The sequence below is a fragment of the Ursus maritimus genome, unplaced genomic scaffold (genome assembly GCF_017311325.1).
Source record: "Ursus maritimus isolate PB19 unplaced genomic scaffold, ASM1731132v1 scaffold_26, whole genome shotgun sequence".
In the NCBI taxonomy this organism is placed as follows: Eukaryota; Metazoa; Chordata; class Mammalia; order Carnivora; family Ursidae; genus Ursus; species Ursus maritimus.
This window is the reverse complement of record NW_024425119.1, coordinates 8107306-8133377: the sequence shown is the minus strand read 5'-3', so window position 1 is coordinate 8133377 and position 26072 is coordinate 8107306. Positions and strand designations below refer to the sequence as shown.

At 42.7% G+C, this 26072-nt stretch overlaps 1 protein-coding gene across 2 annotated transcripts in view; it reads right to left on the bottom strand.

Annotated features, from left to right (window-relative positions):
* Positions 1 to 2953: 2953 nt before the first annotated feature.
* LOC103656170 (antigen WC1.1) overlaps positions 2954 to 26072 on the bottom strand; it is a 77128-nt gene continuing 54009 nt past the window's right edge. Inside the window, exons 5-15 of one of the 2 annotated variants that reach the window (XM_008683507.2) lie at positions 15613 to 15705; positions 15223 to 15537; positions 13812 to 14126; positions 7602 to 7643; positions 7195 to 7509; positions 6927 to 6959; positions 6261 to 6398; positions 5787 to 5879; positions 5448 to 5498; positions 4750 to 4887; positions 2954 to 3715 (exon numbers count right to left, since the gene is read on the bottom strand). In XM_008683507.2, the coding sequence (XP_008681729.1) occupies positions 3570 to 3715; positions 4750 to 4887; positions 5448 to 5498; positions 5787 to 5879; positions 6261 to 6398; positions 6927 to 6959; positions 7195 to 7509; positions 7602 to 7643; positions 13812 to 14126; positions 15223 to 15537; positions 15613 to 15705 (1679 nt within the window). In that variant the 3' untranslated portion in view covers positions 2954 to 3569. Of the gene's footprint in view, positions 3716 to 4749; positions 4888 to 5414; positions 5499 to 5786; positions 5880 to 6260; positions 6399 to 6926; positions 6960 to 7194; positions 7510 to 7601; positions 7644 to 13811; positions 14127 to 15222; positions 15538 to 15612; positions 15706 to 26072 lie in introns of both variants that reach the window. The other variant, XM_008683505.2, reaches the window with a different exon arrangement.

The following is a 26072-nucleotide window of genomic DNA, read 5'->3' as shown; positions in this document are numbered from 1 at the left end:
TCGAGCCCCACGTCAGGCTCCTCCGCTATGAGCCTGCTTCTTCCTCTCCCACTCCCCCTGCTTGTGTTCCCTCTCTCGCTGGCTGTCTCTATCTCTGTCTAATAAATAAATAAAATTTTAAAAAAAAGACATGCAAAGTCTTTCCTCTTGTGGAGCGTGTGTGTGTGTGTGTATGCATGCGTATGCCTGTGTTTTATTTATTGTGGAATGTGGAAAGTGATAAACAAGTAAACAGATAAAATAATTTCAGGTGGTGATAAAGGCTACGATTTAGTTAGTGTCTCAGTAACTCAGCCTGTTAGACTAATTACAAACACTCTTATTTTCACTTGTCATTTGGGCTGAGCCAAGCACTCTAGATAACCTTGTTTGGGGCAGGACCACCCCCAGCTGTCCCTGATCTAGCACTTCCCCCTTGTCTGTTTCCCCAGGAGTGAGACCCAAGAGCTGTCCAACTGCTGCCCCCTGCACAGGTACATCAGCCCCTCCTGCCTCCCCTGTTGGCCCCCAAGGGCTCCTTCCTTCCCAGCAGGGGCAGTAACAGAAGGTGCTGCTGCCTTTTCAGACAAAGAGAAGCTCCGACTGAGGGGAGGAGACACGATGTGCTCAGGGCAAGTGGAGGTTTGGCACAAGGGCTCCTGTGGCACAGTGTGTGATGACTCCTGGAGCCTAGCAGAGGCCGAGGTGGTGTGTCAGCAGTTGGGCTGTGGCTCTGCCCTGGAGGCCCTGCAGAAGGCAGCATTAGGGCCGGGAAATGGGAGCAACTGACTGGATGAGGCGCAGTGCATGGGCAGGGAGTCCTCCCTGTGGGATTGTAGTATGGATCCCTGAGGGCAGAGCAACTGCAAGCAGGAGACAATGCTGGAATGAGGTGCACTAGTGAATGGAAGGACCAGGGTATTGGACTAGGATCCAAGGACACGTGGCTTGTATCCAGAAGTACTTCCTGGACTAACTTTATATTGTGCTCTGGCTCCAGGAGAGGTTATTGCCTGATCTGCTGGGATCTGGGAGAGAACAATATGCCATTGATGTAAGTGCAACCCTATGGCTTTTCTAGGCCAACTCAACACAGTGATCCCACTCTCCTTCTCTTCTCTCCAGGTGAGAGGACAACAGTTCCCCCCACTCACAGAAGTAAGTGGTACTTCTGCTCTGAGCCATATGATGGAGGGGACACCCATATTTTCAAGGACCTGCACTATGGAATCCACATATTTGTGGAAAAATTAACCATGTCAGTGTAAGAAAGGCCTAATGATCAGGTGTTTATAGTCCTATTAAGTTGTGGTGGCTGTAATGCTCCAAAGATTTACCAGCTTTCATTTTATAAAAATCCCTTAGAATCAGATTCACAAGAGAGCTGACACAGCTCAGGGCAGGACCTACGTGGATCACAGCTTGAGATTCAGGCAGATCCATTGTCTCTGAATGGCGACTTCATGGTCTTGAGGACTCAGGAGGTGACTGGGGCAAGGGGGATTCCCTTGGTCTTATGATCCTCTCTAAAATCTCATGGCCCTCTTTTCTCCTCAGGCTCCAGTTTAGGCTAAGCTCCTATCCTTGGCATCTTCTCCCTACCTGGGATCCTCTCTGTATCATCCTGGGGGACCTTTTATCCTTGGTCCTTATCATACGGGTGATTCAGTTACACAGATGGAGAGCAGAGCACCAAGGTGGACCTTAGGGATGCTAAGTGATCTGGAAAGTAGTGGGAAGATTATTAAGCCAGTTGTTATATCAAGAAAAGTGCACAAGTATTGGTTTCCATCCTCATTATCTAGCAAAACTCCACCTTCTCTACGATAGACTTCAAGACTTGAAAGACTTGAATCCTTGGTCCTGGGTTGTACATAAAATCTCTCAAATATGACTTTGTATGTGAACATGTTAGTGGAAACTGAAAAATCAGTAGAAGCTGAAAACTTGTAGTAGCCCCTTTCTATTTTGGCTTTGTTGACACCATGCATCAGAAGTAAAATATAATAATCCTGGTGGGAGTACTTTATCCCACCATTGACATCATTACTTCCCTGTAACAAATGGCCATGTATATTACACTGAGAGAAACCTTGAGCATGCCCTGCCAAAAATTATGACAACTGCAAAAGTGATTGTAGGTTAGAACCCCTGACAACATCCGGAGCCATCAATTAAGTCCTAATGGGTTGGGCTCAGCTCATAACCAGGTCACTACTCTCAGTTCTTCTATTATTAGTTCAGTAACCCCTCCACACGTTCACTATGTGATGGAATGTTTTGGAGACATAATCTTTCCTTGGCAACTGCTATAGGATAGCTCTATCTTGAAGAATCATATTTGCATTGTAAATAGAAACCAGATCAAAGGAATCTTGGAGCGATATGTTTTCAGAGAAGAAGCCCACAGGTCTCAAATTATTCCTCTAATAGTTCAATCATGTCAAACCCCTCCATCCAGATCTATAAAACCCATGGAGCTGATAGTTCCTGATTTATCTATCTATATTCCTTCTGGATCTCCTCTGACTGGGTCTCTTCTTTGCCTTCTTGTCACTTGGATGTAGGTCTGTGGGTTAGTGCCAATTTGTCCTTTATCAACGTGCAGTAAAGAAAGATATCAGTGATTTAATTCACTTAGAAGGCTTTATAATTGGACAGACAGGAAATGGCAATGTCCTGAAGAAATAAGAAGTGATGGAGAGGAAAGACGGAATTTAAAAAGAGATAATAACCAACTAGATATGAGAGAAGAGTGAGAAGGAATCTGTATGGGTTTGAGTAATAAATGGAAAAAGTAACCTAGGGAATAAGAGATGAAATAGGAAGAGATAGTTATGGAGAATTGGATTTTTAATTTTTTTTTTTTTTGAGAGAGTGAGCAAAAGCATGAACATGGCGGTGGGTGGGTAGAGGGAGAGGAGAGAGAGAATCCAGCAGGCTCCACTCTCAGCTCAGCACTGAGCCCAAGGCAGGGCTGGATCTCATAACCATGGGATCATGACCTGAGCCAAAAGCAAGAGACACTTAACTGACTGAGCCATCCAGGTGCCCCGAATTGGATTTTTAATTGGTCCGTGAAAATTTGGGCAGAATAGGGAAAGCTATATCCATCCTCTCCCCTAGCCAACCTCCCATCCTCGACTTGGAAATTCCTACCCACGTGTGGTGCCTAGGAATTATTTAAAAACGGATGATACCGCATCACAAGGAAGAGCATACATGAATGTTCAGGATTGGTTTTTTCCCATGAGTTCATCTTGGTAAGAATGAGGGTATGAGTATGGACCAAGTTTAGAGTTCCTTGTCTAAGAAAGAGAGACTTGAATATTTGTGAACCCAGGCAAAGTAAGGCCTTGAGTAGCCTATAGCGGAGGTAAGAAAACAGGTCAATATACTCACCTTGTATTTCCTTGGAAGGAAACTGTGAATCGAGATAAAACTTGCTAAATAATCAACAAAGAAAAAGTACTTTATTCAGAATATTTGATTTTAAGTAATTTCATATAATACAATTATAAGTCAACACTGCTCTATTGCAATACAGGCAATTAGAAAATCTGAGGCCTTATCTCATTTTTAATGCAACATCATGGGAAAACCATGGTGGATGTTCCCAGGGCATTTAGTTCAACGTCATCATACCCAGGGTCCACTTCTTCCCCCTGGAGCAGCCAGGGACTAGCTGCTTCTTTCCCAGAACCAGCTACCCCTCTAGAGAACTGTACAGAAGAGCCTGAAACAGTAAAAAGAAGTTTGATTAGAACTGGGACAACAGGACAGGACAGTGCCCCATGGTGGAAGCAAGTCAAGTAAATCGTGATGACAAAGCATTAAGTAATGTTCAAGGAGCTCAGACAATTTAATATGGTTACAGCAAAGATATATCAAGGTTATCCTATCAGGATCTAGTCCATCTGGGTCTCTGGGAAACACTGTTATCACAGGAGATCTATGGCCAACACAGGGGCTCTATGAAGACATGTTTCTCAGCAAAGAGATTGCCCAGGAATCGTAAGAAGGGACATGAAAATTTCTCCTTTCACAATTGACAGGTCTGAATTCAGAACGAGAAGGACACGGAAGACCTGGAGAAATCTCAGGTCCTCATTGACAATCCAGCTCTGCTCTTGACAGCCTTGACTTGTGCTCCCGAATGCCCACAAAAACAATCATAGGATCTTTCCATTGTTGCCACCTCCTCAAGGTCATGTGGGCCCTCAGATGGAGAAATACTCTTCTCTGGAGAATGAGTGTCTTCATTTGACCACTGAAATGTCTGGAACAGATTGGCCCTTAACTGCCCAAAAATTCAGACTATAATCCACCACCATGGTTTAATTTTCAAGGCTACCATATATCATAGGCTTGTACATATTAGTGTTAACATATGATTGCAGTGCGTCTCAAATTATCAAATGACTCACAATTTCCAGTATTGAAATATTTCTTAAATATTTAAACGCCTTTCACATATGAGACAGCACAAAAATGTTATCAGAACAGTTGTTCCAGTTTTGGACTTTGTAAACTAATCTATGTCTTAATGCAAGCATCTCAAAGATGAAGTTATGGAGACACAGATACCAAGAATACAGAGTGATTCTTCCCCCTCAGGGAATGTGACAGCACGAAAGAAAGGACAATGGTCAAAGGATATGAGATCATCTGAATTTTGAATCTATAGGAAGGATCAGCAATGAGGAGCTCAAATTCACCCTTTCCAGGACAGAGACAAAAGATTACGAGAGATCAACTAACCCCACTCACCTGTCTGAGAGGCCGTCACCCCGTTCTCCTCTTCTGGGGGCACTTCCCCCTTGCTCATCCAGGAGGCAGGAGGAGCCACAGGCACTGGTACCTCTTCAGCACTATCATAATCCTCACTGGGGGCCTCAGTCCTCTGAGCTGGGGATTTTAAGGGCAGACAAGGGGGTCAGATGAAACCACAGTAAATGGGTTTGCCTAGGCAGTATCTAAAATCTCTTCTGCCGCAGAGGTTCTGATGGCTGCTAAACGGAGGTGCTATATGCTCTGTGTTTTAACAGGTCTTTTCCAAGGTCACATATTTCATTTTGATGTGTCCATAAATCAGAAAAATAATCCAAGCATCTCAATACTTCCTGATTAAAACTACATATTTCAGAGAAACCCTTATAAAACTACATATTTCAGAGAAACCCTACACCAATGTGTCTTACTAAAATATTTGGTCAGTTACACTTTCCAGATGTTATTTTTGAAAACAATGTTTTTCTGTTGCAAGTGAATGAGGATGGTTCTGTGCACAGCCAGCCCAGCTTCACCACGAGGCACATCAGAGCAACCAGAGAAGGAGTCCCAGTCAAAGGAAGACTGTCCCTCTTGAATCTCACCTCTGTGAAGGGAAGTCCCGTGCCCCCAGTACCCAGCCAAGGCAGATTCACCCCTACTACCTGGAGCAGATCGAAAGTCACTATTGTCCTCACCATCTCCAGTGTAATATGGCAGTTTAGTCACGGAGTCATCTGACAGGGCCCCTAATGTGGAGAAAAATGTCACAAAATAAACAGAACACACCCTCTCACACCCATGGGCTGTGGTTATGCTGAAAAGAAATGCTAGAGCACATGTGACTCCTGTAGTATAAAGAGAAGGCTCAGAGCTCACAGGGGCTCAGCAAGAACCCATCCTGCAGGCTTTGGAGGGGCTGCTTCTGTGAGCCTGGGGTAGATACGGGGTCTGCAGATTCTGAGAAGCCTTGACTCACAGACAGCAGGGGGAGCTGACAACTAGAGGGTCCAGGAGGGCAAAGCAAGGATACACACCGGTGCTGCCCAGCAGATCTTCCTTCGTTGTCACAAGATAATCAATCTCCTCATACACAGCTTCATCGAGAACATCTTCGAAACTGGATAAGGCTGAGCAAACCACCAGCAAGTGAGAGACTGCCCCCTGAGTTCATCCCTGAACCAACAAGCTAATCATTCTCCCCAGTGCTCACACATGGAAAAAACCTCAGGGCTTCCAGGACTCCTGTAGAGTCTCCTCATACCCCATGTACCATGTCCACCTCTCTCCCCGGTCTGACCCTGTATCCACAGCTCAGCCCCTATTCTTTCTTGTCTCACAGAGAAGCCATGACTTCTAAGTGTTCAATCCTAAGAGCCTCTCTAGATTCAGCCTTTAGATTTCATGTGGGGCAGATGGAGTTTTTCAAACACGCTCCCCCCCCCAACACACCTGGCCCCATCTCCTGCCTCCACACACTTTCTGTGTTACCTGTACCCCCTGTAGCCCACCTCTGTGCTTTGCTCTCCATCTGTACGTCTGAGTCACCAGGATGACGAGGACCAGGAAGAGAAGGGCCCCCAGGATGAGGCAGAGCATCTCTGACAGGGAGAAGTTGCCACGGACAAGATTTGGGCCTGGTCTGGTCCCTAAGGAGAATAAAGCCAATAGGATTTGGAGAAGGGCGTGGGCCCAGGGAAACTCCTCTAGTGTTTCCAGAGCTCCCTGGACAAGTCCCAGCCTCAGACATAACAGGATTGACTGCGACCCTGGTGGGCACTCCCCCGGGTCTGGTTCTGAGATAAATTGAACTCCACTCCAGTAAGGTCCAAGGGAGAGCTGGGCCAAGTCACACAACTGCAGCCCCCGTTCTTCAGGCTTCCCCAGACCAGAGCATCAAGCAACTCCTGGGATAGGCATCCAGCTGCAGAAGAGTGACCCTCATGGTCAAATAGGTAAACCTTAGATTCTGTAACACAAGAACCAGCCTCCCTTGCCGAAGGGCAAGGCAAATTTGAAGGGAAGAAGGGAAGCTTCCCCAAGGAAAATGCCCTAAGACCTCCCCACCAGGGATGGCTCCTCAGGATCTTTCCTTTTCTGAGCTGGCTGTCAGATTCCACAGAACAGGTCCCAAGAATCTGAATATTCTCCCCTGCCCACAGATCATGGCCCCGTACCTGCTGTAGTGGGCAGCAAGAGTCTTCTTCCACCTAGAGAGGAACAGGAGTTTGCAGTACAGGAATTGGTCAGAGTGCAGGGCAGCCCATTTTCCCTACTTGAGCCCTGAAATCACCCCTCAGTTACCACAACATCAATGTAGAGACCACCCCCTCTCCTAGATCCAGGGCTGACAGCACCTAGATGCTTTCTGAATGCAAACTTCCCATTTTACCCTAGCCCACCCCACTGCCCCACCCTTGCTCCAGCTCAACCAGAGCCACTCACCAGAGCACCGCACTCCAGCATCCTCCTCATGCTTGCAGTTGTTCTGCCCCCAGGGTTCCGCAGCACAATCCCACAGTGAGGACTCCCTGCCCATGCACTGCACCTCATCCAGCCAGATGCTTCCATTTCCCGGCCCAAACGCCGCCTCCTGCAGGGCCTCCAGGGCAGAGCCACAGCCCAACTGCTGACACACCACCTCAGCCTCTGCCAGGCTCCAGGAGTCATCACACACTGTGCCCCAGGAGCCCTCGTGCCAAACCTCCACTCGCCCTGAGCACATCGTGTCTCCTCCCCTCAGTCGGAGCTTCTCTTTGTCTGAAAAGGCAGCAGCACCTTCTGTTACTGCCCCTGCTGGGAAGGAAGGAGCCCTTGGGGGCCAACAGGGGAGGCAGGAGGGGCTGATGTACCTGTGCAGGGGGCAGCAGTTGGACAGCTCTTGGGTCTCACTCCTGGGGAAACAGACAAGGGGGAAGTGCTAGATCAGGGACAGCTGGGGGTGGTCCTGCCCCAAACAAGGTTATCTAAAGTGCTTGGCTCAGCCCAAATGACAAGTGAAAATAAGAGGCTTCGTAGTTAATCTAATGAGCTGAGTTACTGAGACACTCACTAAGTCATAGCCATTATCACCACCTGAAATTATTTCATCTGTTTACTTGTTTATCACTTTCCACATTCCACAATAAATAAAACACAGACATGTGCGTGCATACACACACACACACACACACACACAAGCTCCACGAGAGGAAAGACCTTGCACATCTTATTCATCTCTGTGTTTCTGCTATTAGGACAGTACCTGGTATATTGTATGCATTCATTCAACAAGTACGCATTGAGAAACTTTTCTAAATATTATGTATAGGGGCTTGATAAATATTTATTGAATGATTGGGTGAATAAAATCCAGTAAAACATAATTCCTTTAAATTCTTGCTAATAAGTAAGATAATAAAGGAAATACAAATTGATATTAATAGTTTGTGGTAATAATAGTGGATATCTTGTTAATGTCCAGAATCACAGAAATAATTTGTATTCAATATTCCATTTATATTTTTAATGGGAAATTATATAACAGATTATAAACTTTTATTATCTATTTTTCAGTATGACATGTGCACAAGCAAAGATTACTATATTAAGAGGATACTTTTTTTTTAAGATTTTATTTATTTATTTGACAGAGAGAGAGACAGCCAGAGAGAGAGAGGAAACACAGGGGGAGTGGGAGAGGAAGAAGCAGACTCCCAGCAGAGGAGCCTGATGTGGGGCTCGATCCCAGGACTCTGGGATCATGCCCTGAGCCGAAGGCAGACGCTTAACGACTGAGCCACCCAGGCACCCCTAAGAGGATACTTTTGGTAAAGAACTGGAATAGGAGGATTCAGAGAAAAATGGTTAAGTAGACAAATGGCTAAGTCGTAAGACAGAAATGTTGCATGATACTCAAATATACTGACAAAAACTACATGGAGAGAGGACACAGATAACAAACATGGGATAAAAAGAAAACCACATGAAAAGCGAAACCAAAGGAAAAACAGAAATTTGAATCAATACAAGAAAACAGAAGTATACATGGTACTTGTCATAAAATATCAGAATTGGCATATCCTTTCCATATCATCCTATCCAACTTTCTACCCTATGAACATTTCAGCAAATGATGACAGGACCTCATTTGGGTAGCTGTTCCTTTTCAGGACTGGAGACTTCAGTATCACTCAACTCATCATGTGTGATTGTAGAAAATTATCATCAATATAAGGTCTTATAGTTTAATATCCCTTTGGCTTTCCACAGGAACAAGAAAAGAATGTGAGGAAAGAGAAGCAAGGAAGGGAGTGAGCCTCTGCCTTTGAAATATCTATCACCACACTCTCCCTTGGTTGTGGATTTCAGGCAACTCCTGGAGTATCCAAGATATACCTGAGCTGGCAGGGAAGGGGGAGGGGAGACCAAGGAACTGGAAAAGAATGTTCGGGGAAGGGAAAACACTGTGAAAATGAAAAAAAGTAAGGGAGGGAGGGAAGGAAGAAGGCAGAGAGGAAGGAAGGGATAGAGGGAAGGAGAAAGAAACCACGAGAAAAGCAACTGTTACACTTATTTCAGAGTTCAATATTTTAGCATGAGACATGAGTTTTCTAAGTTTATTGATTTGGGAGCTTCTATATTATTTGGCTTTAGTTCAATGCTCCAGTTTTTAAAAAATCCAAGCATTTTCTATCTAGATATGAAGAAGACAATCGAAAAGAGTTAGTTCTCAGAAGTAATTTGTCAATATCTATTGAAATTTGTGAGTATATTCTTTGATCTAATAAAATCAACATGCAGAGTAATCCTATAGTACAAAACTCACCTGTATGTATAAATACTTGTACAAAAATATTTATCGTGGGAGAGGGAGGAGAATCACCATGAGCTGCTCTAGGATGAAGGTTATAAGGAGGCAGGTTTATATTGTTTATAAAGGGAGAAAATCAAAACCAATCAGACTATTGGTAAATAGGTAAATGGTTACATGAACTGGACTAGCTATCTCTGATGAATGAAATCTTATACCATTGATTTACAAATGAGTTAGATCTACCTGGAGGAATATCCATGATATATTAAGCAATAGAAGCCAATATAACAGTAATGTGTGTGATATAATTCCAATTTGGTAAAATCAAATAACAAGACACCATCAGCATAAACCCTTTAAGGGTATATGAGTTTGGATATGTTTCGATGAAAATGGATGATTTTTGAAAGCAGTACTTACCAGTCCATTAATCCTGTTTACAGCAGGAGGGTACAAATAGACAAGGAGTCATGGGATATGATTAATTTCTCTCTATATAGTTTTATGTATGTGTTCCCTGCTTATGATAAGTAAGCAGAGTTTTTGTAGTTTAAATGAACAAGAAAGGACCTGGTCTCTCTGTAAACATAAAAGAAAATGGTAGAAAGGACACAATTTCCCTAGTGCCAAGCTTGGTACAACCCCAGCAGGAGCAGGTGTCACTGATTAAGGAAAGAAATGCAGAGACAGGCAAAAATGGATGTAAGGGAAGGTGTTGGCCATCCCACCATAACTCCAGTGTTCTTTTACTTGACAGTATTGTTCATTCTCTGAGGGACCATCACAAGTTGAGATACCTTTATGCTGCTTGTAATTAGAATGGACCCAAATCTGCCTCCTTGTAACCCCCATCCATCAGCTGGCATCCTGCCCCCTGCATCAGCTAGTTCATGGTGATTCTTCTTCTTCTTCCATGGCAAAGTCCTTCAAAGGTCAACAATCAAGTTACATTTATTCTGGCATTTCTGCTAATTAGCCTAATTACAGACTTCCTATGACATGGTTTCCAGTTGTTTTTGCACTAGAGACACATAACCCCAGACAATGAAGTGTTCCAGTGTCACTGCTGAACATAGGTCAACCTATTTCGCAACAGCAAATTAATCCAGTTGGTAATTAAAATAAATCTATTTCCAGCATCGAATACCACATTTCAGCACCTTACTTCTCACTCTTTGCCCTTCACAGTTTCTCAAAAGTGTTGTATACATTTCTAACCACCACCTTATTGATAATTTTATTTAGGGTTTCTACCCCACCTCAAAAATGTTCTCATTCAACAGTCATTAACATACAATACCCTAAATCTGTTAGGTATTTTTCAACTCAAGTGTTCTTGAAGCCTCAGTAGAATCTAACATATATAACCATCCCCCTTTCCTTGAAAAACACGGTATTGTTTGGGTTCTTATTTCTCTGTCTGCTCTGCATCAGACTCCATGTCAGTTCACAGAGCGTACTAGCTTTTAAAAGTTAGTGTTCCTTGAGGCCTGTCCTAAGAGCATTTATATTCCCAGTGAACTCAACCACTCCCATCTAACAATCAATGAGGTGGAGTGACTGTCAAGAGACCAAAAAAAAAAAAAAATGAGAAGGAAAGAGAAGTGAACGTGCTGAACACTGCTGAAAGCTCATGAACACTGGAGAGAGAAAAGTCTGCTACATTTCATTACCCTACCAATTCAGAGCAATTGTGGGCCCTAACACTTAACTAGATGAGTTTAGAATAGTAGAAGAGGGAAAATTGTGAAGACCATGAGTGGTTACTGACCATACTTTCAGAAACCTGGCTGCGAAGGAGAGAGAAGAGGGATGGGCAGTAGTGAGGAAGTCAAGGAAAACTGTTTGTTCAGGTATTTTTCAAGATGTGAGACACACAAACCCATGTATACATTCATAAGAATAAACCAGGAGATGGGGGGAGTCGATGGTGCAAGGCAGAGGGAATAGAAGTGAAGAGTTGGACAAGTGCAATTAGGATCCACAGTCTGAGCAGAAGAGCTGGCCTAATACAAGGACTGACGCCACTGATCCAGGAGGCCAAGTAAGTACAGAATGTGCCCAGAGACCACAGGTAAGTAGATTTAGTGAAAGCGAGATGAGGAGTTTGCTGCTGACTATTCTAATTTCTCAGTGAGGTAACAGGCAAGATCATGATTTGAGACAGATGGTGGAGATCAGGTGTTGACAAAGTGAGGAGAGCAGAAAATATGTAAAATACAACTTTAAAGATAGGCAAGCACCATATTGAAGTGGTACATCAGAACTCAGATACACAGTGGAACACCCATTAGAGATTGTGTCCTTGATTTCAAAAGCAGACTAGCAACTTGACTACATGTTATTTTCCCGCCTTTGTCTTAGTCCAGTGCAGACAAGAAGTACTCAGGTAGTTGACTTTAACCAGGTCTGGAGTTTGCCAGGTGAGGTTGACAAAGAGGGGGTGAGGGAGTTGAATAAATTAAAGGAGAATGATTATAATGTTGGATCATATTATCTAATCTGGCTAAGAAAAAAATGTGCAGACATGAGGAGAGTAGAAAGGCAAGAAAAACTAATAGGGGAAAAGACTGGGCATCTCCGTGAGGACAAGAAATTATTTGAAACCGAGCATTCTGGGTTAAGAGCCACAAGGATAAGAGGCATTGATCAGAGAATGGAATAAAGAAATCAAGATTTTGAGTTGTACAGTTATTGGTGGTCAGTGGTGTATACATAGGCAGAGAGAGGATGGAAGGAAAGGTGCTTAGAAATAAAGAAGTCAATGAACTGAGAGGCCAGGATGTTGTCTCAGATGTGTTTAAGGAGGTCGAAGTAAGTACCAGTGGTTCCTGAAGTAAGACAGAGATGAGGATCCTGGTGAGCCTGGTGCTGCAGTCTTCAGTGGACAAGGTAAAGTGACCAGAAGGTTAGGATGATGACAGCAACAAGTGGAAGTACTGAGTGGTATTGCCTCATGGCGTGGATTTCAAGTAGCTGGATGTTGACAAGAGGGCCAGAAGAGGAATTGTTGAAAATGACAACTGAGAGCAAGAAGTATACTTATTCCAGGTCTCATCCCAGAGAAATGTGTATTGAGGAAAAAAAAAAAAAGAGCCTCCAGTTGACCCAGAAATCAGTGTTTTCAGGGAAAAGTCAGGTTTTGATCAGAACACGAAAATGAAGGGAACTTTGAGGGTTTAAGAGAGTTTGAAGATGATGGGTTCCAAATTCCAGCAGGTTCTGCAGAACAATTGGGAGAGTGAGATGAGGGGGACAGATTAAGCACATTGTAGTTAATGAAAGGCCCAGAGGATACAGAGTCAGTCCCGAAAACTGATATCCTGAGGGCCTCTTAGAAGGGAGAAATTGAAGCAGAAAGTCGTGGGGACATGAGGCCACTGACTTCTCAGCAGTTCTCCATGATGAGGTAAACAAATTCCTCTTTAATAGGACTATTTCCCTTGGTCCTGCCTCAGAGAGGTCTCTAGTTCTGCTCATCATTCCAGGAGAACCCTGCGTCCCTCTCCCTCACCCTTTTCTGCTCTGGCCATGATGGGATTTTCTCAGTGCCTCAAGGATGCCATGCTTCCTCCCACCTCAGTATGTACACTGACCCAAGTGATCGTTCCCCCTTTTCCTGAGGAACTCTTTTCACCCTTCAGCTTTCCATCTAAGTATGATTTCTTCTTTTACCCCAATTCCACACTTCCACAGCACTTTCTAACTCTTCACGAAATTTCTGCCTAATGAGAATTTTCAACACTGGACAGTAAGCTCTGTGATGGTGGAGACTACATTTTCTTCTCTTCTCCATCCACCTGCCTGCAGCATAAATTTGGGCCTACAAGGCACTCAGTTACTATCTACCAACAGACTGACTGGAGAACCAGTCTGATTGGTGTCGACTGGTGTCTAGCATTCCAGAGTAAAATACCATTAGCTTAAGAGACAAAACAATCAGGGTTGATTCCTTACTTGGCCCCTTATTTACTTTAACAGGCTGGGATATCACTTAACTATTCCTAATTAACAATTGCCTAGAAAGTTTATCGGGTATTGCTTATGTTCAACGCAATCCTTCTGGTATTTACCATGTCAACTGCTATTGACACCAGTTTCCTTATTTTTTCCTATGAAACAAGATTGGAACATGTAAATTAAATAATCATCCAAACTTCATGTTGTAGTCTTATCTTAAACTCATCCCTTAGATTTGAAGATATAAATCTCACTAACAACATCCTACTGGACTGGGAGAGACACATAGAAACAGACAGTAAGTTACCTGCACATGAGACATAAGCTTCCTCTCTTGAAGAGCATGAGTTGTGTCTCCAGGGGTCAGAAGGACATTGCCAGAGAAAGGAATCAGTTTTCTGACATTGGATTCGATCCACCCACCGAAGTCTAGAACCTTCCCTGGGAACTATGGAAGAATTGAGGGTCCCACTGTCTCCACAGCCAAGCTGCCGACAGATGATGGACAAGGTGATGTCTGCCATGAGGCTATGGCAGACACTACCCCAGGTCCCGTTGTAGAAAACTTCCAGCCATCCAGCACACTCCTCGTCCTCGCTCACCATCCGGAGCTTCAGGAAGTCTAAATTGAAACGAGAGAGAGGGGGGAAACAGTCCACGGTAAACATTCCACTCAACAATCTTGATTTTTTTCTCCATGCCAGTGATTATGAACACTCATCACTGACTGCCAAAGAAGCACCCACTAGGTGGCAAGACTGAAACTGATCTCCCTTTTACCTGATTTTGTGTGTTTGTGTCTGTGTTTCTATGTCCTCCATACAATGTAGTAGAATATGAACCGAGAGGAATGCCCACCTGGGCACTCTGCACAGAGGGAAAACTGAATCCTGTTTCCTGACAAAACTCCTGACAGAGTATGCGAAAGGAAGTGTGGAAAGTGGGGTGGTAGGCAGAATAATGGCCCCCCCAAAGGTGTTGTATAAATATGTTACTTTACATGGCAAAGGAGACTTTACAGATGCAATTAAGATAAGGACCTTGGGATGGTGAGATTAACCTGGAGTAGTGTGGATTAATCAGGTGAGCCCATCCTTAGACCTACTCTCCTTAAAAATGGGAAATCTTTCCCAGCTCCAGTCAGAGGGAAACACGACTGCAGAAGAATGGTCAGAGGAAGGCAATGCTGTCAGCCTGAAAAGAAAGAAAGGGAGCTACCTGCGAGCCAGTGAATGCACTTGGCCTTAAGAAACTAGACAAGACAGGAAAAAGGAATCTCCCCCGGAGCCTCCAGAAAGAATGCAGCCTGTTGACACCTTGATTTTAGCCCAGTGAGACCCTTGTTGGACTTCTAACATAAAAAACTGTAAATTAATAAATTTGTGTTGTTTCTACCACTAATTCCGTGGTAATGCATTTCGACAGTAGTAGGATTTCAAGACTTTACCACCATAGAGAACTGAAGAGAAGGCCCTGCTTTCAAATGGAAACTGTAAGAAATGGCTCTATCAGGAGCTCTTGCCGAGAAGAAAGGACCTGAACCTCAGCTGCCACAGGAGGAAAAGAAAGCACCTAATCTTCATATGGAGAAAGACAGGCAGTGTGGAAGGAAGTCTTCTTCTTCTCTGGCCCTTTCAGCAACACCACTCAGGGCTCAGACTCCCCTCCTCCAGAGCCCCCACCTCCTCACCCAGCCTGTGGACAGCACGTGGGCAGACCTGAGCAGATGACCCCTGCATCTTCCTTGTGTCTGCAGTCGTGCTGCCCCCAGCCCCGGGAAGGGCACTTCCAAATGTGGGACTCCTTTCCTGTGCATTTCAGGTCGTCCAGCCAGATACGGTCTGATCCCTCCCCGAAGTGAGCAGACACCGTGGCATTGAGGGCTTCTCCGCAGCCCAGCTGTCTGCACACCACGTGGGCATTGCTCAGGTCCCAGCTGTCATCACAGATGGTGCCCCAGGAGCCCTGGTGAAGGATCTCCACTCTGCCGGCGCAGGGACTGCCGCCGTCCACCAGGCGGAGCTGTCTGCGATCTGAGGAGAGAATCATGCCATGGGAACATTTCACGGGAAATCAGAAGGGCTTTCTGGTCCCCTGGGACCCCTCACCTGAGCAGGTGGCAGCACTCTCCTGTGAGGCTGCAGAGCCTGCGGATTCAGACACAGAGTCGTTGCACTGGGGCAGCACCTGGGTTTGGTTTCCTGCAGAAACAGCATGGTCAGAGGGTTAGTAGGGTTGAAGAACAGGAAACTGAATTAGACTCAAGAGTAACCTAGTGCTGGGGTCTATAACACAGCAGTAATGTTACCATAATTTTAGATTTCACCTCTTTATGGAAAGTTCTGCTTCTGACAATGCCAAATTTGTTTCAAGCCAAGTGCTACACTTGAATGGATTTTTGGAAGTGGGGAAGTATCAGTACTGCTTGAAAGTGGTGAAGAGCTACCCAGGCAGTGAGAATTTTTGGAGCCTTGCTCTAAGAGAAAAGTAAAGGGCAGAGGTGAGCCACTTTCCCTTTGAGGCCATTGTCAATTCAAAGATTATAGCTAAGAGGCTGAAAAGTTCAGCAGAGGTTTTGCCAGACTCATAGGACTCAGAGGGTACAAAGTATAATTCAGGGTCGGCCAAGGAGGAGACACCCTGATAACCAGAGCCTTTGTACCATAGAAGGAAAAGTGAAGTAAAAGTAGATTATGCGTCAGAGGGATAGATGCCCAGTGTCTAATTGCTTCAGTCCCCTTAAATAAGGTGATCTGCCCAAAAACAGGTGACAGGAGGACGCAAAATAAAATCCTTTCTGCAGGATTTCTGTAATTTTTCATCTAAGATGTCTGTCAATCAAAAATACCCGGGAATAGGGGTGCCCGGCTGGCTCAGTCTGTAGGACATGCAACGCTTGATCTCAGGGCTGTGAGTTTAAGACCCAGGTTGGAGGTAGAGATTACATTAAAATAAATTAAAAATTAAAATCTAAAAAAAAAATACTCAGGCATAAAAGAAAAGAGATTTGACAAAAATCCAGGAGGATAAAGAGGCCCTGGAAAAAAATTTACAGGGCATCCAGTTATTGGAGTAACCTGACAAGGAGTTTAAATTACCATGATTGAAATGTTCAGGGAATTAAACAAGGTAGAATTTTGAAAGGGAAATATTAACAAGAAATCAAATAAAAATTCTAGAAGTGAAGAAGTCACTATTTGAAATAAGAACTCAAAGGGTGAGTATAATAGCCCATTAGATCAGCACAAGATAGAAATAGTAAAAAGGAAAATGAGAAGGAAAGACACAAAATGAAGCCCAGAAAGACCAAAAAGTGGAAAATATAAGCAAGGACATAAAGACATGCTGAAAAGCTCTAACATTCGTATTTACTAAGTCCTAGATACATAAAGGCACAGTGGACTTCATTGTAAGCAATGGAATGCAGTGAATATAATATTAAGTACTTGACTTTCAAAAACTAGGTCAGATGTGTATTAAGGAGGGCACGTACTGCATGGTGCACTGGGTGTTATACTCAAGTAATGAATCATGGAACTTTACATCAAAAACTAGGGATGTACTGTATGGTGACTAACATAATATAATAAAAAAAAATATTAACAAAAAAATTTAAAAAAAAATCTAGGTCAGAAAAGTCAGGCAGCCTCCCCTGAACTCACTTAGGATGTTTGCTTCCGGGGAAATCTACCCTGAGGAGACTGTCGTGCTGGAGAGACTTCTCATATGCAGGTGCTCAGGTCAACAATCCACCTGAACATTCCAGCTGCCAGACGTGTCAATGAACCATCCTGGATTCCCTGCTCAGTAGAGTCTACAGATGACTTCAGTCTCAGCTGATACCTGAATGCAACCTCAAGAGAGACCCCAAGAGACAACTGCTGATCCAAGCCCTTCCCAAATCCCTTATTCAGGAAATAACGGGCAAAAATAAAAAGGATTTTTAAGCTGCTAAGTTTGGGGGGAAATTTTGTTATGCAGCAATAGGAACCAGAAAACTTACACTTACCATAATACTAAGTATTTACTGAAGACAAATGAAACGCTTGTCTTCAAAAGGACTTGTATATGCATGCTCGTGGTATCTTTATCCATAATAGCCCAAAACTGTGATGCCACCTGAAATAGGTGACATTGCCTTTGGAACACGGAGGCAGAAGCTGGATGGGCTGGGGCAATGCTGTCAATGGGGACTTAAAGGGCATAAGGAAAATGTGACTGGAAGCTGGAGGGGAAATGAGCAGTGATCTGTGTTATTTAAATTAAAGTGGTTGCTGTAAGTGACTAGATTTGGAAGTAATTTGTAATGCAATAGTAACCAGAAAATACCTTCAGTCTCAGTAACTAAGAGCACACAAGCAAAATCAGTAAGTAAATATTTATTTACCTCAAACCCACAGAATACACATTATTCCCAGGATATACAGATCATTTAGCAAGGCTGATGACGTGTTATTTTAAAAAATGAGATCGAGGGGCGCCTGGGTGGCTCAGTCATTAAGCGTCTGCCTTCAGCTCAGGGCGTGATCCCGGCGTTATGGGATCGAGCCCCACATCAGGCTCCTCTGCTGGAAGCCTGCTTCTTCCTCTCCCACTCCTCCTGCTTGTGTTCCCTCTCTCACTGGCTGTCTCTCTCCCTGTCAAATAAATAAATAAAATCTTAAAAAAAAAAAAAAAACACCTCCCCCCCAAAAAAATGAGATCTAAAAAATTTTCAAAGGGCTGAAATAAAAATATGTTCTTTGAAAAAAACATATTTTTTGACCAAAGCAGAATTAAGCAAGGAACACATGATTCATACTGTGCAACAAGGTAAGGAAGATTGGTGTTCAGTGATTGACTTTGCTAATATTTTAGGTTTCTACTTTGAAAACAGCCAAATTACAATTTGCATTCAGGCAGGATGGGATCTAATCCCAATTTATCATGCTTCCACAAGATTTAACTCTCCTCCTTATGGCCACAACTCGAATTGGAAAGAGAGTCTACATAATAATTGGCCTGTATTCTTTAAAATGTTGATGTCATGTAATACAAAGGGAGATTCAGGAAGTGAAAAAGCGAGAAGGAAGATTAGAGAAGACTAACACAATATGACAAGTGAATGCAGAATATTTCCTTAAACTCTTTTTTTTGTTGTGAAGTATGCATTTGCAACAGCTGGGAAATTCAGAATCAGGCATATGAATTAGATAACAGAATTATAACAATAGTAATCGATCAAGAGATGAATGGATAAAGAAGATGTGCCATGTATATAATGTAATATAACAGTCAGCCATAAGAAAGAAGGAAATCCTGCCATTTGAGACAACATGGATGGAAAAGGAGGGCATTACACTGAGATAAACCAGAAAGAGAAAGACAGGTATTACATGATATCATTTTTGTGTAGAATCTAAAAAAAATCAAAATCAGTAAGATGCTAAGTGAAACGAGTCAGTCAGAGAAAGACGAATACCATATGATTTCACTCCTATGTAGAATTTCAGAAACAAAACAGATGAGCAAAGGGGAAGGAGAAAAAAAAAGAGAGAGAGGGAGCAAACCATAAGACTCTTAACTATAGAGAACAAACAGGATTGATGGAGGGAGGTGGGCAGGGCGATGAGCTAAACAGGTGATGGGCATTAAGGAGGTCACCTGTGATGAGCACTGGGTATTGTGATGAATCACTGAATTCTAATCCTGAAACCAATATTACACTATATGTTAACTAACTAGAGTGTAAATAAAAATTTGAAAGAAAAACAAGATCAGAATTACAGAAATGTGGACGAGAATAACTGTTGGCAGAGGCTGTGTGGTGAGGGAAATAGGGAAAGTTTTGTAAAAATGTATAGACTTCCAGTTATAACATAAAATCTGTTTTGAGGGTCTCATGCATAACATAGTGACTATAGTTGATAACACTGTATTGTATAATTGAAATTTGCTATAAGAGTCAAATTAATGTTCTCATACACACACAAAAAAGATCAATTTTTGAAGCCATCGCTGTGTTAATTAACTAGAAGGGGGGGAATCCTGTTACAATGTTTATGTATATCCAATCACCTCATTGTATACTTCAAATGTCTTAAAATTTTGTCAGTTATACCTCAATAAAGCTGAAATTTAAAAATTTTTTGGCTAAAAAAATGATTACATTTTGATTGAGATTGGAGTTAATCTACAGATGAACTTTGTAAGTTTTATTTCTGTTGTAAGTTTATTTCTGTTGTAAGTTTTTTTTTTAATGATTTTTTATTATATTATGTTAGTCACCATTCAGTACATCCCCGGTTTCCGATGTAAGGCTCGATGATTCATTAGTTGTGTATAACACCCAGTGCACCATGCAATACGTGATCTCCTTACTACCCATCACCGGTCTATCCCATTCCCCCACCCCCCTCCCCTCTGAGGCCCTCAGTTTGTTTCTCATAGTCCATAGTCTCTCATGTTTCATTCCCCCTTCTGATTACCCCCCTTTCTTTATTCCTTTCTTCCCCTACCGAACATCCTCTTATGTTCCATAGATGAGAGAAATCATATGATAGTTGTCTTTCTCTGCTTGACTTATTTCACTTAGCATTATCTCCTCCAGTGCCGTCCATGTTGTAGCAAATGTTGAGAACTCGTTCTTTCTGAGAGCTGAGTAATATTCCATTGTATATATGGACCACATCTTAATCCAGTCATCTGTTGAAGGGCATCTCGGCTCCTTCCACGATTTAGCTATTGTGGACATTGCTGCTATGAACATTGGGGTGCATATGGCCCTTCTCTTCACTACGTCTGTATCTTTGGGGTAAACACCCAGTAGTGCATGGCTGGATCATAGGGTAGCTCAATTTTTAACTTTTTAAGGGACCTCCACCCTGTTTTCCAGAGTGGCTGTACCAACTTGCATTCCCACCAACAATGTAGGAGGGATCCCCTTTCTCCACATCTTCTCCAACAATTGTTGTTTCTTGCCTTGTCTATTTTTGCCATTCTAACTGGCGTAAGGTGGTATCTCAGTGTGGTTTTGATTTGAATTTCCCTGATGGCTAATGATTTTGAACATTTTTTCATGTGTCTGTTAGCCATTTGTATGTCTTCATTGGAAAAGTGTCTGTTCATATCTTCTGCCCATTTTTTTATTTGTTTATTTGATTCTCATGTATTCAGTTTGAGAAGTTCTTTGTAGATCTTGGATAACAGTCCTTTATCTGTAGTGTCATTTGCAAATATATTCTCCCATTCCGTGGGCTGCCTCTTAGTTTTTCTGACTGTTTCCTTGGCTGTGCAGAAACTTTTAATCTTGATGAAGTCCCATAAATTCATTTTGTCTTTTGTTTCTCTTGCCTTTGGGGATGTATCATGAAAAAGTTTGCTTTGGCCAATGTCGTAGAGGTTGCTGCCTATGTTCTCCTCTAGAATTTTGATGGATTCCTGTCTCACATCGAGGTCTTTCATCCATTTGGAGTTTATTTTTGTGTATGGTGTGAGAGAGTGGTCAAGTTTCATTCTTTTGCATGTAGCTGTCCAATTTTCCCAGCACCATTTATTGAAGAGACTGTCTTTTTTCCACCGGATGTTTTTTTCTGCTTTATCAAATATTAGTTGCCCAAAGAGCTGAGGGTCCATTTCTGGGCTCTCTATTCTGTTCCATTGGTCTATGTGTCTGTTTTTGTGCCAGTACCATGCTGTCTTTGTGATCACAGCTTTGTAGTACAGCTCGAAATCCGGCATTGTGATGCCCCCAGCTTTGTTTTTCCTTTTCAACAGTTCCTTGGAGATTCGGGGCCTTTTCTGTTTCCATACAAATTTAAGGACTATTTGTTCCAGTTCTTTGAAAAATGTCCTCGGTATTTTGATCGGGATAGCATTGAAAGTGTAGATTGCTCTGGGTAGCATGGACATTTTAACTATGTTAATTCTTCCAATCCATGAGCATGGAATATCTTTCCATCTTTTTATGTCTTCCTCAATGTCTTTCAAGAGTGATTTATAGTTTCTAGAATATAGGTCCTTTACGTCTCTGGTTAAGTTAATTCCAAGGTAACGTATGGTTTTTGGTGCTATTGTAAATGGGATGGATTCCCTAATTTCTCTTTCTTCGGTCTCGTTATTCGTGTATAGAAATGCAACTGATTTCTGAGCATTGATTTTGTATCCCGCCACGTTACTGAATTGCTCTATAACTTCTAATAGTTTGGGAGTGGCTTCTTTTGGGTTTTCCATATAGAGTATCATGTCATCTGCAAAGAGAGACATTTTGACTTCTTCTTTGCCAATTTGAATACCTTTGATCCCTTTTTGTCGTCTGATTGCTGTTGCAAGGACTTCTAGTACTATGTTGAATAATAGTGGCGAGAGTGGGCATCCTTGTCGAGTTCCTGATCTTAAGGGAAAGGCTTCCAGCTTTTCCCCATTGAGAATAATATTTGCAGTAGGCTTTTCCCCCGAATCTCCAAGGAACTGTTGAAAAGGAAAAACAAAGCTGGGGGTATCACAATGCCAGATTTCGATCTGTTATAAGTTTTATTTCTTCCTTTTTAGTTCTTATACTTTTTTTTTTGACTTCTAGTAAATTGTTGGATAAACATGGTAATAGATATTAATATCATGTCTCTAATCCCAGGGAAAAGTATTTCAATATTTCACCATTAGTGTGAAATTTGCTCAGGATTTTTGTTGTATGATCCTTAACAGACTGAAGAGAGTTCCTTCTATTTTCAATATGCTAAGAGATGTCATCCTGCATAGTTATTTAATCTTTCTAAATGCCTTCCCACATCTGATGAAAAGATTATGTGGTTCCCTTTTGGTTTAGTTTTGTTAATTGATATGTCTTATACTAACTGCATTTCTACAACAAACTCTGATTGTGGCATATTGGTTTTTGTACAACTCTGGATGCGATTTGCTAACATTTACTTCATGAATTCTGAATCCATATAGAAAAATTGGTCTGTAGTTCACATTTCTTTTAACATCCCAGTCGGGGGGTGCCTGGGTGGCACAGTTGTTAAGCGTCTGCCTTTGGCTCAGGGCGTGACCCCGGCGTTCTGGGATCGAGCCCCACATCGGGCTCCTCCGCTGGGAGTCTGCTTCTTCCCTCCCACTCCCCCTGCTTGTGTTCCCTCTTTCGCTGGCTGTCTCTCTCTGTCAAATAAATAAATAAAATCTTTTTTAAAAAAAATAACATCCCAATACACAACTAATGAATCATCGAGCCTTACATCGAAAACCAGGGATGTACTGTATGGTGACTAACATAATATAATAAAAAATCATTATTAAAAAAAAAAAAAATCCCAGTCTGATTTTTATTTTTGTGGTCCTTTCTGATATTTACATGATTCTTGCAACTTTTCTCTAAGTTTGTGTTTATTTAAAAATAAAAAGTTTAATACATAGGAAAAAAAGAATTAAAACCCAATTAACACCCAATCTCCCAAAGAATTAAAAAAGAGAGAGAATAATTCCTACCCCACTTATAAGAGTTGGAAAAGTATATCTGTAGAAGGTGGTAAGCTCAGGAACCTCTTATGCCACCATCTTGGACTAGACCATCAAGCTTTTTTTGGTGAAAAATGACAAGCTAATTCTAAAATTTATATGGAAAAGACCAAGAATGATCAACACACTTGAGAAGAAAAACAACCAAGTTAGAGGTGTAACTTTACCACATATCAAGACATACTACAAAGTTATAGTAATTACGGAACTGTCAGAATAGACGACAATAAAATAGAAGAGATTAGAGTCCAGAAAAAGACTCAGACATAATGTAGACTCATTATGACAAAGGTGGCACTGCAGTGGGGAAAAGTGTCTTTATGGGAAAGGATTCTGAGTCTTTTCGATATCCATATAAAAATATGAAATTTGATGCCTATCACATATGAAAATCAATTCCAGGACTATACAATTATATGTGAAATAAAGATAACTAGACCATTGAGGAATATCTTCAGGATCTTAGGGTAGACAAAGTTGTCTTCAAAAGGACATAAGAAGCACTATATGCAGATCTAGGAGTTAAGATGGCAGAGGAGTAGGGGTCCCTTTTTTCAGCTGGTCCACTGAAGCGAGCTGGATAGGTACCAGACCATCCTGAACACCCACGGAATCAGCCGCGCACAGATATCGGAAGATAAACGGAAGGGGGAGGGAGCCGCCGCGTTTGGGCACCGGGAAGCGGTAGCCACTTGCACAGAGGAGTGGGCGGACTCCCGGACCGGCACCCGCGACAGAGCAGACTGAGACCGTGAGCCGGGGAACGCGCACCACCAGACTGAAACGGAGCTCTGGTGCGCTTACTGGAACCAGACTGAGACCAGGAGCTCCGAGCGCGCAGGGGTGGCTGGCGGCTGGTGGCTGGTGGTGTTAGAAACACAAAGGACAGAGACATGCCAGCCCTGGAAGCGAGGGCTGGGAGGCTGGGAATGGGGCGCACATACCGGGATGCTGCAGGGTTGAGCAGCACCAACAGAAACAGAGCTAAAGCGGCCAGAACATCAGTGGAGACCGGTCCACGATCACTCTGTTCTGAGACAGAGATTGAGAATCGGCCACTGCTGCTCTGACTCTCAGAAGAGGCACAGCAAACCACCAGGGAAAGCCACCAGAGAACAAAAGCCTGGAAATACCGGCTCACAGCCTGCCCACCCCCATCCCCCTCGCAGGGGACACGGAGACTCTACCCAAACAGGGTTGCCTGAATATCGGCACGGCAGGCCCCTCCCCAAGGAGGCAGGCTGAAAAATCAAGAAGCCCACATCCCTAAGGTCCCTTAAAAACAAGTGCACACTGCCTGTGTACAAGTCCAACCCCGCAGCCTCTCCTCATCAGACTGACGAGAAGGAGATATCCCCCCCAGCAAAGAAAAGACAATGAGTCTGTGGTCTCTGCCACAGAACTAATGGATATGGATATAACCAAATTATCAGAAATGGAGTTCAGAGTAACAATGGTCAGGATGATGTGTAGACTTGAATAAAGTATTAACGGAAATGTTAATGAGAATATAGAATCTCTAAGGGCAGAAATGAGAGCGAATCTGGCAGAAATTAAAAATTCTATGAGCCAAATGCAGTCAAAACTAGAGGCTCTGACGGCCAGGGTGAAGGAGGCAGAAGAACATATTGGCAAATTGGAGGATGGGTTAGTAGAAGAGAAAGCTAAAATAGAAACTTGGCTCAAAACAGTCCAATCTCAAGAATGTAGGTTATGGGAGATTACTGACTCAAATGTTCCAATGTCAGAATCATCGGCATCCCCAAGGGGGTGGATAAAAACAGAGGTCTAGAAGAGATATTTGAGCAAATTGTAGCTGAAAACGTCCCTAATCTAGCAAAGGAAATAAACATTTGTGTCCAAAAGGCAGAGAGGACCCCTCCCAAGCTCAACCATGACAAACCTATGCCACGTCACATCATGGTGCAATTTGCAAATATTAGATCCAAGGATACAGTATTGAAAGTGGCCAGGGCAAAGAAATTTCTCACGTACCAAGGCCAAGGTATCAGAATTATGTCAGACCAGTCTACACAGACCTGGAATGAGAGAAAGGGTTGGGGGGCATTTTTTAAGCTCTTTCAGAGAAAAACAGGCAGCCAAGGATCCTTTATCCAGCAAGGCTGTCATTCAGAATTGATGGAGAAATAAAAACCTTCCAGAATCACCAGTCATTGACCAATTTCATAACCACAAAACCAGCCCTACAGGAGATATTAAGGGGGGTTCTATAAAAGTAAAAAGGCCCCAAGAGTGATACAGAACAGAAAGTCACAATCGATAGAAACAAAGACTGTACTGGCAACATGGCATCATTAAAGTCATATCTCTCAATAATCACTCTCAATGTAAATGGCCTAAATGCTCCCATAAATGACACAGGGTTGCAGATTGGATAAAAAGACATGACCCATCCATTTGCTGTCTACAAGAAACTCATTTTGAACCTAAAGATACATCTAGACTGAAAGTAAAGGGATGGAATACCATCTTTCACACCAATGGACCTCAAAAGAAAGCTGGGATAGCAATTCTCATATCAGACAGATTGGATTTCAAACTAAAGACTATAGTTAGAGATACAGAAGGGCACTATATTATTCTTAAAGGATATATCCAACAAGTGGATATGACAATTATAAATATATATGACCCCAACAGGGGAGCAGCAAGATACACAAGCCAACTCTTAACCAGAATAAAGAGACATATAGATAAAAATACATTAATAGTAGGGGACCTCAAAACGCCACTATCAGCAATAGACAGATCACCTAAGCAGAAAATAAACAAAGAAACAAGAGCTTTGAATGCAATACTAGATGAGTTGGACCTCATAGATATATATATAGAATACTACACCCCAGAACCAAAGAATACTCATTCTATTCTAATGCCCATGGAACATTCTCAAGAATAGACCATGTTCTGGGTCACAAAACAGGTCTCAACTGATACCAAAAGACTGAAATTATTCCCTGCATATTCTCAGACCACAATGCTTTAAAATTGGAACTCAACCACAAGAAAAAATTTGGAAGAAACTCAAACACTTGGAGACTAAGAACCATCCTGC